The sequence below is a fragment of the Bufo bufo genome, chromosome 10 (genome assembly GCF_905171765.1).
Source record: "Bufo bufo chromosome 10, aBufBuf1.1, whole genome shotgun sequence".
In the NCBI taxonomy this organism is placed as follows: domain Eukaryota; kingdom Metazoa; phylum Chordata; class Amphibia; order Anura; family Bufonidae; genus Bufo; species Bufo bufo.
Genome location: NC_053398.1, coordinates 20,454,113 through 20,468,896, shown reverse-complemented (window position 1 = coordinate 20,468,896; position 14,784 = coordinate 20,454,113). Strand labels below are relative to the sequence as shown.

Sequence of the window (14,784 nt, the reverse complement as noted above, 5' to 3'; positions counted from 1 at the left end):
GGTGAATGTGATCTGTCAGCAGCAGAAAGGATGATTATGAATTACTAGAGTGACTGCTCACTGACTTTTCCACATCTGCAGCCGACCGTTAACCCCTTGCTGCTCAGCTAAACAAGTTGGTTGCACACATTGCACCTTTTTATTGCTTCCATGCATAATGTAGCATCGGCGTTCAATTTTGCATTATTCTCCCGCTCCCTTTCCTCTTTTTCAGCTTCGACCTGTTTTTTGCCTCCCTCCCTCCCCGTTCAGTGACTCACACCGGAGACTTACTGCTGATGCTCTTGTTTTTTTTTTTTGTTTTTTGTTTTTATTATTTTGCTTGACTGAAGCAGGCAGAGAGTGGAGATGAGAAGAAGAAGCATATAAATCTGTATCCGTGCATACAAAGCTTGCGTTAACTAACAAATCTTCTCCAGAGATCCAGGTGTGTTCTGTACAGGGACAGAGGGGCCGCAGGGGCCAAGGAGAGGGGTCCAGGCCGGTAAGATGATGAGCAGAGCAGGGCACTATTTAGAGTCGTCGACAGCTAAAAAAAAAGTCATTTCCTGGCAACAAATGGGGATTATTGACTGTTTTCTGTTTGCTTTCCATAAAGTCTTATCTACGAGTGAAGAAAAATTGGTTTCCTTATAGTGCAAGATGGAAGATTGAGCATTCACGTACTCCTTTGGTGTACAGAAGAAGCGGCAGTCAGTCTCTCCATCCACACTCATTGCCTCGGGCACAAGAAGGGCAGTTGTGTCAGCTTCGGGTTGACAAAGTCTGTGCACATATTACGTTGCAGGCCTAAATCTGTTGGGGGTTGAGATTTTGTCCTGGGATCACCATAATGTTTTAGTCTCTGATTCCAGAAAATTTTTCCCTGCTCCACCCATGTATAGTGCTCAGCTTTCGATCCCTCTCCCTTTGGCCCCAACCCTACAAGAACTCAGAACTTCTGCCCCTGTGAAAGAGAAAAAGGTCACGGTTAGCTCTGAATTCATCACATAGGACAGGTCCTCACACGTTTACATAACGCGGCCTGAAGCTTCGCACACAGCGACACTAACGACTTAGTTAGGAACTATGATTTCCGTAACTCTCGAGCAGAAATTGGAATAAGAAGTCCTGGAGGTTGGGAATAGTAGTTCACAAATAAATCTGAAAGAGGTGTGAAAACAAGCAACTGATATTGCTCACTCTAGGAATTAGGTGGGCCAACCCAATTCCCCCCACATACACATATGCTCGACCAAACATACATGTATTCTGAATAGGAAGAGGGGAATAAGCCGCCACCAGGATCTCTAGTGATGGCTTATTTCTTGAAATCCAATTGGTCCAACGTGTCTTTTGCACCGATATCTGCTAGCGGGTAATGAGCAGCACCTTCATACCGGCAGAGTGTATGAACGCTTGTTTGCAAAAATCTACCCAAACATCGGGCAGTCTAAAGGGCTTCTACCAGTCTCATCAAAGAACGTAATAATTTGGAATAATTGCAAAGGACCATTTCAATGATTGCCTTCCTTGAATCAGCACTTTGCTAGAGAATTGCAGAAGGCTGTAAAGAAAGCCAAAGGGGTTTCAGAATATTACCAGACATCTGAGACCTTGTATGGTGTTGGTGTCTCCACTGAACTATTCACGTGCCTCGTTTTATTGCTTTGCTATTAATGGCCTAACACACTTTATAAATCTATTTGAATTAAAGCTAAATATATTCTAAGGCGCCCACTCAGCAGTGGATCTAAATTTGTTAAACCCAAGACAAAAGTGACGACGCACCCCTCTTCCTGCTCTGTGAATCTTCCATGTGTCTGGTTCTTCCGTTCTGTCTGTCCAAGGTACTTGTCCCTTTCGTGAGCCATGTTTTCGAGATGGTTGCTGAGAGATGCTGCGTCAGAGGTCCATTTTCTGTGGTCTCCCAAAGCTGTGGTGGCATCCTCTGCTGAAACTCCAGCTCCTTCATCGTAGGACAAGAGGCTTCGGGAGCGGACTGAAAATAAATAAATAAATATATATATATACATTGTAAAAATCCCCAATATAAGTTATGAAGAAATACAAAGTTCTATACTTAAAAGGGTTATCCTATAAAAAAAAAAGTATTTATCACTGATCCACAGGATAGCTGATAAATATTGGATAGTAGGGAGGGGGGGACTACTGGGACCTCCAACAATCCCAATTCCTCTCTGAGTGGAGCAGTAGGGCATGTTGCTCCACTGCTTCATTCATTCTATGGGGCTGGTGTAGACACCTCTGAGAAGGGAATGGAGTGGTGGACAGACATGCTACCACTCCATTCAGAGATGTGATTGAAGGACCCCAATCTCAGAACTGTTGTGGCTCCACAGAAGTCGGACTGCTCGCGATCCATTATTTATCACCTATCCTTTCCAAGGGATAACCCCTTTAATTACCCATATAACATATAAAAAGTTTTTAGCCCTCATCCATCATCCTTTATGGTATTGTCAGTTTCACATGAAAGCATTTCGTAGATGACATCAAACAACCTAGAGGTCTTGCATTATTGCTTCCATGTAGTCAGAGTGGCGTTAGAAATTTGGCCATTAAACTAGATGACCAGTTCTGTAGGGTACATCAAGTCAACTGGATTCAACATGAGACATTTACATGGTTTAGGTGCAGATCAAAAGTGACCCTTTCCGAGATGATGGTATTTGCTATACATTTCATACACGCACGGACAACACTTATAGAAAAGAATAATTTCCATCAAATTTGAGAGTTTTCTAACTCACTTAGGCCCATGTTCTGTGTTAGAATTGCGGTCTGCAACCTATGGCTCTCCAGCATAACCTATTCTGTGCAGGGACGGACTGGGAACCAAAATTTATCCTGAAAAAAATCTAAAAATTGCCTCATGTTGTAGGCGGGTATAAAAGTACAAAAGATGGGGAAACACAAGTAGGCAGGGCCTGCAATACCATAGTGCACAAAATACTGCTTCAGCAGAACCAAATACCACAGTGCCGCACAAAATACTGCCACCCTCACCAGACAATTCAACTGTATCATCGTCCTGAGGATGTGCAGTTGAGTTCAGGAGGGCACTTGCACAAAATGGCCAGGTGCATACGTACTTGAGGCTCCCAGCATTAAAGCTGAGAACATCAGATCATTATTTACCTGGCTGGCGGCCACAGGAAGGGCTCGGTGGCCCCCTTGGGCATCGGACCACTGGGAAATTTCCCTGTAAAGTCTATGGCCAGTCTGCCCCTGATTCTTTGATAGAAGCATACCCCAGTTTGTTCTTCGCGCACCTATGAATTCATATGTCTCCATTGGTGATCTGCCCCAGATTGCAGGAGGCAAGTATGCAATGAGTTTACATATAGTGTCTCCACTTTGTACGACACTTTTTAGTTTGAAAAGACCCCCCACAATAAGCTAATTAAAGGGTTTACTGCTGGTGGGATTCTGGGCGATCAGCTCTAATCTGTGTCGGCAAATGTTCACTTTCTCTACAGCACCACCGCAGGAGAAACGAAGCATTACACAGTGCCCACTGAAATTTAATAGGCTTCCTTTGTAATGCACTGGCATGCTGGGTCCTCCCAGCAAGTAAAACGTAATTATTTCTATAATGAAAAGTTACGCGCCTTCCAACTTTCATTCTACATCCATTCCTGCGGGCTAAGGGTCGATGTTGGTCATATAACACGAAGCTACTGTATGTACACTGCAACACGATGAACGCGAATGGGGTCAAGTTTTGACTCGCAATTTTACCGCGACTGCGATCCGTCAGTTGCAAGCAATCCAAACCTGATATCTTGCCACTGTCGGTTTACTTCAACCATTTTTCAATGACTGATGGAGGTCAAAAGAGGTTTCATCAGATATTAACTGGAATAGATAGCGATTTAATTAACATGCTTTTCCACCTGATTCAGCTATAAGATTTCAAGCTGTGAGATGATTATTTTCTGATGGAAAAGTAGAAGGAAATGTATAATTAAAGAGCCCCTAATAACTTCCGTCTATATGCTGTGCAGCTACTGTTCCCATTTATCAGCTCTTCCAAACGTTATTTTTTACATTTCTGATAGGAAGTCTATAAAAATCCCATAATCTCTACAAGTATCTGAGAACCTTCAAAAACAGAAGCCATTCGTATGTCATGATGAGCAACCAGTCTTCGTCTCCAACTAATAATACTTGTAGAACAAACTATAGTTCTGCTGGCATCAGTCCTTCGCTACATCCCTATAAACCTGCTTAATTAGCGCAGTCTAAGGGGCTTGTTATTTCTATGGAGGAGGAGGTATGTGACTGCCAGACACCTTTGGCACCACTTATACTGAGGAAGACAAGATCATGAAGATGAAAGTAATCAGAGCAGCAGGGATTTCCCATAGGGTCCCACTCAAGTTGGCTTTATCCACATGCAAAATCTCATGTTTACACGCAGGTGAAAGGGCATCTGTCAGCAGATTTGTACTTATGACACTGGCTGGCCTGTTACATGTTCACTTGGCCCCATGTTCATATGTTTATGCATTGCTGAGAAAATGATGTCTTAATATATGCAAATTAGCTTCTAGGAGCAACAGAGGCGTTGGCATCACACCTAGAGACTCTGCTCTCTCTGCAACTGCAGAGCCCTCTCCAAGTCAAACGCCTACACTGCCTGGCCCTGTCAATCAAAGTGCAGAGATAGCGGCAGTTGCAGAGACAGCAGAGCCTCTAGGAGAAACAGTAACGCCCCTGTTGCTCCTAGAGGTTCATTTGCATTTATTAAAACATCATGTTTCTCAGCAATGCAGGCACATATGAACATGGAACCAACACAGATGCCTTCAGCTGCCAAGTGAACATGTAACAGGTCAGCCAGTGTCATAGGTACAATTCTGCTGACAGATGTCCTTTAAGAGGAAAAGTAGTGAAATATCTTTGCTCATTGAGGTGTCTTACTCTGGCTGAGGGTATACAGGTCAGGTGCCAATAGAGGGGCTGATTTCACTGTCTGAGACCCCGAAGAGAACTCTGGGAAGGACGGAATCATGGAACCAAAGGCAAGAATAAAGCACAATACGACAACCTGCAGAGAGGAGAAAGATGTCAGAGAGACAGCATGCAAACAAGAGGCTGGTTATAGTATGTTAGTTTAGAGGTAACCCGAATTTGTAAATCATTATGTGTTAAATAAACCCGCAGTGGAAAGTTCAGGGCGAGACATGAAGGGACAGCACCATAGAGGCCTATTAATACACATGCATACAAAAGAGACTGCAACCAGAGATGAAGATTCTTGTATGGCTGTAGATGCAAAGGTGGTATTATAATATTATAATTATAATTGGTAGGCTGAATGGACTAAGCTCCCTCCCAAAGTATAGTGCATATGGATTTGGAGCGAGTGTTGAACTCAATAAAAATTGTAAAAATATATTAGACATCTGTATTTTATGGATTTTGGGAATTTTTTGGAGAACACAGTCAGTGGTGCAGACACTATAGAGAACACAGTCAGCGGTGCAGACACTCTAGGAGTATATAGTGAGTGGTCAGGCACTATAGCAGAACACAGTCAGTGGTGCAGGCACTCTGAAGAAGACAATCAGTGGTGCAGACACTCTGGAGAACATAGTGAGCGGTGCAGACATTCTGGAGAACACAGTAAATGGTTTCCAGTTCTGTAATATCCAGACTGTTAATAATAGCATCATCTGTACAGAACCAGCAATCCTGAACAGGCAAAGTTTGAGATTACTATATAGAATGGAGCACATACCGTATATGTAAGTATATATAATGTATGTACACACTCCAGTGGTCAGTGGTACAGGAACTCTGGAGAATACCGTCTGCAGGCACTCTGGAGAAGACACTTGGTGGTGCAGGAACTTTAGAGAACATAGTCGCCGGTGCAGGCACTCTAGGAGTACCCAGTCAGTGATGAAGGCACTGTATGGAACACAATCAGTGGTGCAGGCATTCTGGATAACACAATCAGTGGTGTAGATACTCTGAATAACACAATCAGTGGTGCAGACACTCTGGAGAACACAGTCAGTGAACATAGTCAGTCAGTGAACATAGTCGCCGATGCAGGCACTCTAGGAGTACCCAGTCAGTGATGCAGGCACTGTATGGAACACAGTCAGTGGTGCAGGCTCTCCGGAGAAAACAATCAGTGGTGCAGGCATTCTGGAGAACACACTCAGTGGTGTAGACACTCTGGAGAACACACTCAGTGGTGTAGACAATCTGGAGAACACACTCAGTGGTGTAGACACTCTGGAGAACACACTCAGTGGTGTAGACACTCTGGAGAACACACTCAGTGGTGTAGACACTCTGGAGAACACACTCAGTGGTGTAGACACTCTGGAGAACACACTCAGTGATGTAGACACTCTGGAGAACACACTCAGTGGTGTAGACACTCTGGAGAACACACTCAGTGGTGTAGACACTCTGGAGAACACACTCAGTGGTGTAGACACTCTGGAGAACACACTCAGTGATGTAGACACTCTGGAGAACACACTCAGTGGTGTAGACACTCTGGAGAACACACTCAGTGGTGCAGACACTCTGGAGAACGCAATCAGTGGTGCAGAAACTCTGGAGAACGCAATCAGTGGTGCAGACACTCTGGAGAACACAATCATTGGTGCAGACACTCTGGAGAACGCAATCAGTAGTGCAGACACTCTGGAGAACACATTAAGTGGTATAGACACTCTGGAGAACACACTCAGTGGTGTAGACACTCTGGAGAACACACTCAGTGGTGTAGACACTCTGGAGAACACACTCAGTGGTGTAGACACTCTGGAGAACACACTCAGTGGTGTAGACACTCTGGAGAACACACTCAGTGGTGTAGACACTCTGGAGAACACACTCAGTGGTGCAGACACTCTGGAGAACACACTCAGTGGTGTAGACACTCTGGAGAACACACTCAGTGGTGTAGACACTCTGGAGAACGCAATCAGTGGTGCAGACACTCTGGAGAACGCAATCAGTGGTGCAGACACTCTGGAGAACGCAATCAGTGGTGCAGACACTCTGGAGAACACACTCAGTGGTATAGACACTCTGGAGAACACACTCAGTGGTATAGACACTCTGGAGAACACATTAAGTGGTATAGACACTCTGGAGAACACACTCAGTGGTGTAGACACTCTGGAGAACACATTAAGTGGTATAGACACTCTGGAGAACACACTCAGTGGTGCAGAAACTCTGGAGAACACATTAAGTGGTATAGACACTCTGGAGAACACACTCAGTGGTGCAGACACTCTGGAGAACACACTCAGTGGTGCAGACACTCTGGAGAACACACTCAGTGGTATAGACACTCTGGAGAACACAGTCAATAATTCACTAACTCAGTTTCCAGTTCTGTAATATCCAGACTGTTAATAATAGCATCATCTGTACAGAACCAGTAATCCTGAACAGGCACAATTTGAGATTACTATATCGAATGGAGCACATACCGTATATGTAAGTATATATAATGTATGTACACACTCCAGAAAATGGCGTATGACACATTATAAAGTACACAGAGCTCCATATCATACAGATAAGAGCAAGGACTCTTCAGTCCACAAATGTCACACACAAGACATTTCCACAAATAACAGGAGGTCTCCAAAATCCAAAGGTGATAAAGGGCAGCTCCCATATTGTTAAAGCATCACACAGGTCATCTTTTCATACGACCTACCATAAGACAAGTTCCTGTCTGGGTTGCTGCAAGTTTGCAGGGTCTTGGCACTTTTCCTGTCACTAAAGCCTGGAGCTTCTGTAACTGCTGCAGCAGAGACCTGGGGATCAGAATACAAATTGAGTGAGATTCCATGCTGTCCCAAATAACCCAGCTTTCCCAGGCTCCTGAATGGTAAAACCAGCTAGTTATCACAGGGGCAACTTGAAGATTGTGGGTCCTGATACAAACTCTGCAAACCCCCCTTCCCCCCCACCTCCAAAATTCAGTATTGGGTAGAGGAGACCATTGGGCTCCTTCAAGCACCAAGGCCTGGGTGCATCTACAACCTCAGCACCCCCTATAGCTGTGATGGCTAACGTCCGGCACTCCAGCTGTGGTAAAACTACAACTCCCAAGATCCACACTTGCTTGGGTGTTCTAAGAACTCTTTAGAAATGAATGGAGCATTCTGGGACTCGTAGTTTCACCACAGCTGGAGGTGCCAGAGGTTAGCCATCCCTGCCCTATAATGACGTCCAGCTTTGCCAGAAACATATACTGTATAAGGGCTCGCTTACACAAATGTGTGCTGCCTGTTGCCGTATTGCGGACCGCATTTGCGGATCCACACATCTGGATCCACACATCTGGAGATGCAGAACGGAAGCACGGAACGAAGCACTACAGAGTGCTTTCTGGGTTTCCGTTCCGTGCCTCAGCACCGCAAAAAGATAGAACATGCTCTATCTTTTTGCGGAACGGAGGGATCGCGGACCCATTCAAGTGAATGAGTCCACGATCCCCATGCTGCTGGGCCACGGTCGGTGCCCGTGCATTGCGGACCGCAATTTGTGGTCCACAGCATGGGCACGGGCTTCACGCGGTCGTGTGAACGAGCCCTAACTAAGAATGAGATGAACAGAGTTCTTAGCAAGTTATTGCAATTTGTCAACAGCAGATGGCACTACAATCCCGTGTTCTTCACGTACAGACTTCCCTTGCTTGGCCAGTCTGTCCTCGCTCGGAGACAAAGACTTGTTATACATCTTCCAGCATGACCCAATACACCCAGTAAACATTTGACTATTTTTTCCTTTTAGTTTCCAAACTTCAGTAAAGTTTGTTCTTGTTAAAAATAAGACACATTTTAATGTCAATAAAATACTACAACACTGTGTCTTGTAGTTGGGAATAAACCGCAGAGCGGTAGATGCTGGGTGGCAATTTAAATTTACTATTGTTTGGGAGGTATTGATTCTCTGGCGCCTCTTCCCTTGGTCTGGGATTTGTTTCAGAAATGCCCCGTTGGTATTGGTTTTCAGCAGAGTCACAGAGATGATGTTATTGTCGTTTATGATATTGACATTTCTGTGTGCATGCTTAACCTCTTAAGTACCCTGCCATAATTCACCTTAAGGACCAGGCCATTTTTTTAAAATCTGACGTGTCCCTTTATGTGGTGATAACTTCAAAACGCTTTTATTTATCCAGGCCATTCTGAGATTGTTTTCTCGTCACATATTGTACTTCATGACAGTGGTAAAATTGAGTAAAATTTATTTATTTTTATTTATATATATTTTCAATTTCTCTACTTTTATAATAGATAGTAATACCTCCAAAAATAGGTATTACTTTACATTCCCCATATGTCTACTACATATTTGGATCATTTTAGGCTTAGAAGTTTAGAAGCAAATCTTCAAATTTTTACGAAAATTTCCCAAACCCGCTTTTTAAGGACCAGTTCAGGTCTGAAGTCACTTTGAGAAGCTTACATAATAGAAACCACCCAAAAATGACCCCATTTTAGAAACTACACCCCTCAAGGTATTCAAAACTGATTTTAAAAACTTTGTTAACCTTTTAGGTGTTCCACAAGAATTAATGGAAAATGGAGATGAAATTTCAGAATTTAACTTTTTTGGCAGATTTTCCATTTTAATTAAAAAAAAATCCAATAACAAAGCAAGGGTTAACAACCAAAAAACTCTATATTTCTTGCCCTGATTCTGTAGTTTACAAAAACACCCTATATGTGGTCGTAAACTGCTGTACGGCCACACGGCATTACGCAGAAGGAAAGGAACGCCATATGGTTTTTGGAAAGCAGATTTCACTGGGATAATTTTAAGCTGCCATGTCACATTTCAAGACCCCTGATGCACCCCTAGAGTAGAAACTCCAAAAAAGTTATGCCATTTTAGAAACGACACCCCTCATGGTATACAAAACTAATTTTACAAACTTTGTTAACCCTTTAGGTGTCCCACAAGAATTAATGAAAAATAGAGATGAAATTTCACTTTTTTGGCAGATCTTCCATTTTAATAATTTTTTTCCAGTTACAAAGCAAGGGTTAACAGCCAAACAATACTCAATATTTATGGCCCTGATTCTGTAGTTTACAAAAACACCCTATATGTGGTCGTAAACTGCTGTACGGCCACACGGTATTACGCAGAAGGAAAAGAACGCCATATGGTTTTTGGAAGGCAGATTTTGCTGGACTGTTTTTTTGACACCATGTCCCATTTGAAGCCCCCCTAGAGTAGAAATTCCAAAAAAGTGACCCCATTTTGGGATAAGGTGGCAGTTTTGTTAGTACTTTTTTAGGGTACATATGATTTTTGGTTGCTCTGTATTACACTTTTTGTGAGGTAAGGTAACAAAAAATAGCTGTTTAGGCACCGTTTGTATTTTTTGTTATTTACAACATTCATGTGGTATTTTTATAGAGCAGGTTGTTATGGACGCGACAATACCAAATAGGACTACTTTTTTTGTTGTTTGTTTCAGTTTTACATAACAAAGCATTTGAAAAAAAAATATTTTTTAGTATCTCCACATTCTGAAAGACGTAGTTTTTTTATTCTTTCCAGCGACTGTCTTGTGTAGGGGCTCATTTTTTTCGGGATGAGATGACGGTTTGATTGGTACTATTATAGGGTGCATATGACTTTTTGATTGCTTGCTATTACACTTTTTGTGATGTAAGGTTATTACGGACGCGGCGATACCTAATATGTCTACTTTTTTAAATTTATGTAAGTTTTACACAATGATATCGTTTTTGAAACAAAAAAAACATGTTTTAGTGTCTCCATATTCTGAGAGCCATAGTTTTTTCAGTTTTTGGGCAATTGTCTTAGGTTGGGTATAATTTTTGTGGGATGAGATGACGGTTTGATTGGCACTATTTTGGGGTGCATATGACTTTCTGATCGCTTGCTATTATACTTTTTGTGATGTAAGGTGACAAAAAATGGCTTTTTTGACACCGTTTTTTTTATTTTTTTTATTTACGGCGGTCATCTGAGGGGTTAGGTCATGTGGTATTTTTATAGAGCAGGTTGTTACAGACACGGCAATACCTAATATGTATACTTTTTTTTATTTACTTAAGTTTTACACAATAACAGCATTTTTTGCACAAAATAAACAATGTTTTAGTGTCTCCATATTCTGAGCCATAGTTTTTTTTTATTTTTTGGGCGATTGTCTTAGGTAGCGACTCATTTTTTGTGGGATGAGGTGACGGTTAGATTGGTACTATTTTGGGGGGTATACGCCTTTTTGATCGCTTGGTGTTGCACTTTTAGTGATGTAAGGTGACAAAAAAATGGTTTATTTAGCACAGTTTTAATTATTTTTTTTGACTGTGTTCACCTGAGGGGTTAGGTCATGTGATATTTTTATAGAGCCGGTCGATACGAATGCGGCAATACCTAATATGTCTACTTTTCTTTTTTTCCTATTTTTTTTCCCTTTATTTTGGCAAAAGGCTACGGTATTTTTTTTTTTTTTACTTGAAACTTTAAAAAAAATAAAAAATTTGCACCACTCTGGGACTTCTGTATTGTCATGCATTGGCTGTAAGGCATCGTGCTGCCTTCCATGCCATCGGGCCCCCGTCACAGCAGCGCGGGGACCCGATGGCTACTTCCTCCCTGCACGGACATCAAACGTGCCGCGGTCAGCGCTGACCGCGGCTGTGGAGGGGTTAATGCGTCAGCCTCAGTAATTTCACCGATGCTGGCGCATTTAGCAGGGGTCCGGCTATCAGTGACTGCCGAACCCCTGCCGCTGATCGGGCGGGTGCAGCTCCTGCACCCGCCCGATCACCATGACGTACATGTACTTCTCTGTTCCTTGTCTCGGCCAGAGATGACGTACATGTACGTCATGGGTCCTTAGAGGGTTAAGGCCTGTGGGGATTCGCTCTGGTAGGCAGGATAAGCGGACGCAGTATAGAGGCACCAACCAGTTCTTAAATCAAACAGTTCAGTGTTTATTCACACTCTTGGCAAGTTCATAAACATAAAGTCACATTCAACACAAAAAAGTCACCTTTTGGTTTTGGTGTTAGTTTACACCCAGCTGGCAGTTCTGCCTCAAAGAGTCCATGAACAGACTTTAGGCGGCCCCTCACACTGGTCTCAGACCTCCAAGCCCAGCACAAGCCTCAGATCCCAATACAAAGATCCTTTTTGCTGAACCCAGCTGTCTTTTAAAGGCAGCTAGGTGTTGTCAAAACCCGGACCGGCACATGAGTCCAGTCCAGTGTTTGACTCCACCAGGCCGCTAATCAGTCCAGCAGCACACACTGGGAGGAAAATACCTGCCTCCCCATACAACTCCCTTTACTGTGTCACATACCCCCCCCCCCCCCTTGTTCAACCTTGAGGGGGTGAGCACACGCCAGACAATGCACCCAGGACAGGGTATCCGCTTTTCCCTGCAACCGACCTGCTCTGTGTTCTACCGACAACTTAAAGTTCTGTAAGGATAAGAACCACCTGGTGACCCGGGCATTTCTCTCTTTGGCCTGGCTCATCCACTTGAGAGGGGAGTGGTCTGTCACCAGGCGGAACTTTCTTCCCAATAAATAATAGCGGAGAGATTCTAGTGCCCACTTGACAGCCAGGCACTCTCTCTACTATACTGTACCGGGTCTCGTCTGGGGTGAGCTTACGGCTGAGGAAGACAACAGTATTCTCCTCCCCGTTGACTTCCTGAGACAGTACAGCACCGAGGCCTACTTCTGAGGCATCGGTCTGTACTACGAACTCCCTATTGAAGTCGGGCATCACCAAAACTGGTGACCCGCACAGGGCTGACTTCAAAGTGGAAAAAGCCTCTTCCGCTCGCTCATCCCAGCGAACCATCACTGACTTGTGTTACTTCAAGAGTCCAGTCAAGGGCGCGGCTAGAGTAGCAAAGTCGGGAACAAACCTCATGTAATAGCCCACCATTCCCAGGAATTACTTTATTTGCCTAGTGGTGACAGGTCGGGGCCAATTCCGTATCGCCTCTATTTTGTTCACTTGGGGTTTAATGACTCCGCGCCCAATGACATACCCCAGGTACTTAGTCTCCTCTAACCCTATCGCACATTTTTATGGGTTAGCGGTTAGTCCAGCCTTCTAAAGGGAGTCCACTACGGCCTGCACCTTGGTCAGGTGACTCTCCCAGTCAGTACTATGAATGACAATATCGTCCAGGTAAGCCGAGGCGTACGAAGTACAATTTCCATTAATTGTTGAAACGTGGCGGGGGCGCCATGAAGGTCAAAGGGTAACACCTTATACTGCTACAGCCCCTCAGAGGTGATGAAGGCAGTTTTTTCTTTATCTGATAAAAGTTAAGTTTTAGTAGGATAACAAACCAGTGATACAGTTTTTTCTTTGGCAACCTCCATTAAGGGCACTTGCCAGTACTCTTTGGTGAGGTCCAAGACAGATAAATACCTTGCCTGTCCTAACCGCTCGATTAGCTCATCCACCCGGGGCATGGGATACGCATCAAATTTAGAAATCTCATTTAATTTACGAAAATCATTACAGAACCGTAATGTCCCGTCTGGCTTGGGTATTAGAACTATTGGGCTGGCCCACTCACTTTTAGACTCCTCAATGACATCCAGCCTCAGCATTATCTGCACTTCCTCCGAGATGGCTTTTTGCCGAGCCTCAGGCACCCGGTACGGCTTTAACCAGACTTTTGCCTGGGGCTCGGTGACAATATCATGTTGGATTATGGAAGTGCGTCCAGGAAGTTCCAAGAACACATCCGTGTTCCGACTAACGAACTCCCTGGCGTCCTGAGCCTGTTTAGAGGAGAGGCTGTCAGCAATTCTTATTGTGGCAACCGCTTCCCCTGCAGCAGACAGAGGGGCCAAAACCTCTTCCCCTTACAAACCGACCGCGGTCTGTCCTCAGCGCAGGTCTCCCTATCCTTCCAAGGTTTTAGTAGATTAACATGGTAGACCTGCTCTGGCTTTCGCCGCCCTGGCTGGTGTACCTTGTAATTTACATCTCCAATTTTCTCTATTACCTCGTAGGGTCCCTGCCACCTAGCCAAGAACTTACTGTCCACTCTCGGTACCAGAACCAAGACCCGATCACCCAGGTTAAAGTTCCGGACTCTTTTGGCTATAGATTCGACTCTGGGCTCGCTGAGCCGCCTCAATATGTTCCTGAACCAGAGGCAACGCAGTCTTTATCTGTTCATGCATCTGGGTGACATATTCAATAACACTTTTATACGGAGTGGGCTGTTGTTCCCATGCCTCCTTAGCTACGTCCAACAGCCTGCGAGGGTGTCTGCCATATAGCAGTTCGAAGGGCGAGAACCCAGTAGAGGCCTGGGGCACCTCTCGCACTGCGAACATGAGATAGGGCAGGAGGAGGTCCCAGTCCCTTCCATCTTTGGACACCACTCTTTTTAACATATTTTTTAAAGTTTGGTTAAACCTTTCTACCAGCCCGTCCGTTTGCGGATGGTAGACGGACGTCAGTAACTGTTTTATGTGCAGCAACTTGCACAATTCCCTCATGACCTTGGACATGAAAGGGGTTCCTTGGTCCCGCAAAACCCCTTTGGGTAGTCCTACGCGGGAAAACATCTCCATTAACTCTTTGGCTATGAGTTTGGCCGATGTATGCTGCAGTGGCACCGCCTCCGGGTACCGGGTAGCGTAGTCTAGGATGACTAGAATGTGTTGGTGCCCTCTAGCGGACTTTGGTACTGGTCCTATGAGATTCATAGCGATTCTTTCAAACGGGACGTCGATGATCGGGAGAGGTACTAAG

The 14,784-nt window shown here is 44.3% G+C and overlaps 1 protein-coding gene across 2 annotated transcripts in view; it reads right to left on the bottom strand.

Moving 5' to 3' along the window:
* Positions 1 to 286: 286 nt before the first annotated feature.
* The window catches only part of CREB3L1 (cAMP responsive element binding protein 3 like 1), a 78,450-nt gene continuing 63,952 nt past the window's right edge, over positions 287 to 14,784 (bottom strand). Inside the window, exons 9-12 of one of the 2 annotated variants that reach the window (XM_040409145.1) lie at positions 7,709 to 7,808; positions 4,930 to 5,056; positions 1,771 to 1,981; positions 287 to 946 (exon numbers count right to left, since the gene is read on the bottom strand). In XM_040409145.1, the coding sequence (XP_040265079.1) occupies positions 922 to 946; positions 1,771 to 1,981; positions 4,930 to 5,056; positions 7,709 to 7,808 (463 nt within the window). In that variant the 3' untranslated portion in view covers positions 287 to 921. The remainder of the gene's footprint in view (positions 947 to 1,770; positions 1,982 to 4,929; positions 5,057 to 7,708; positions 7,809 to 14,784) is intronic. The other variant, XM_040409146.1, reaches the window with a different exon arrangement.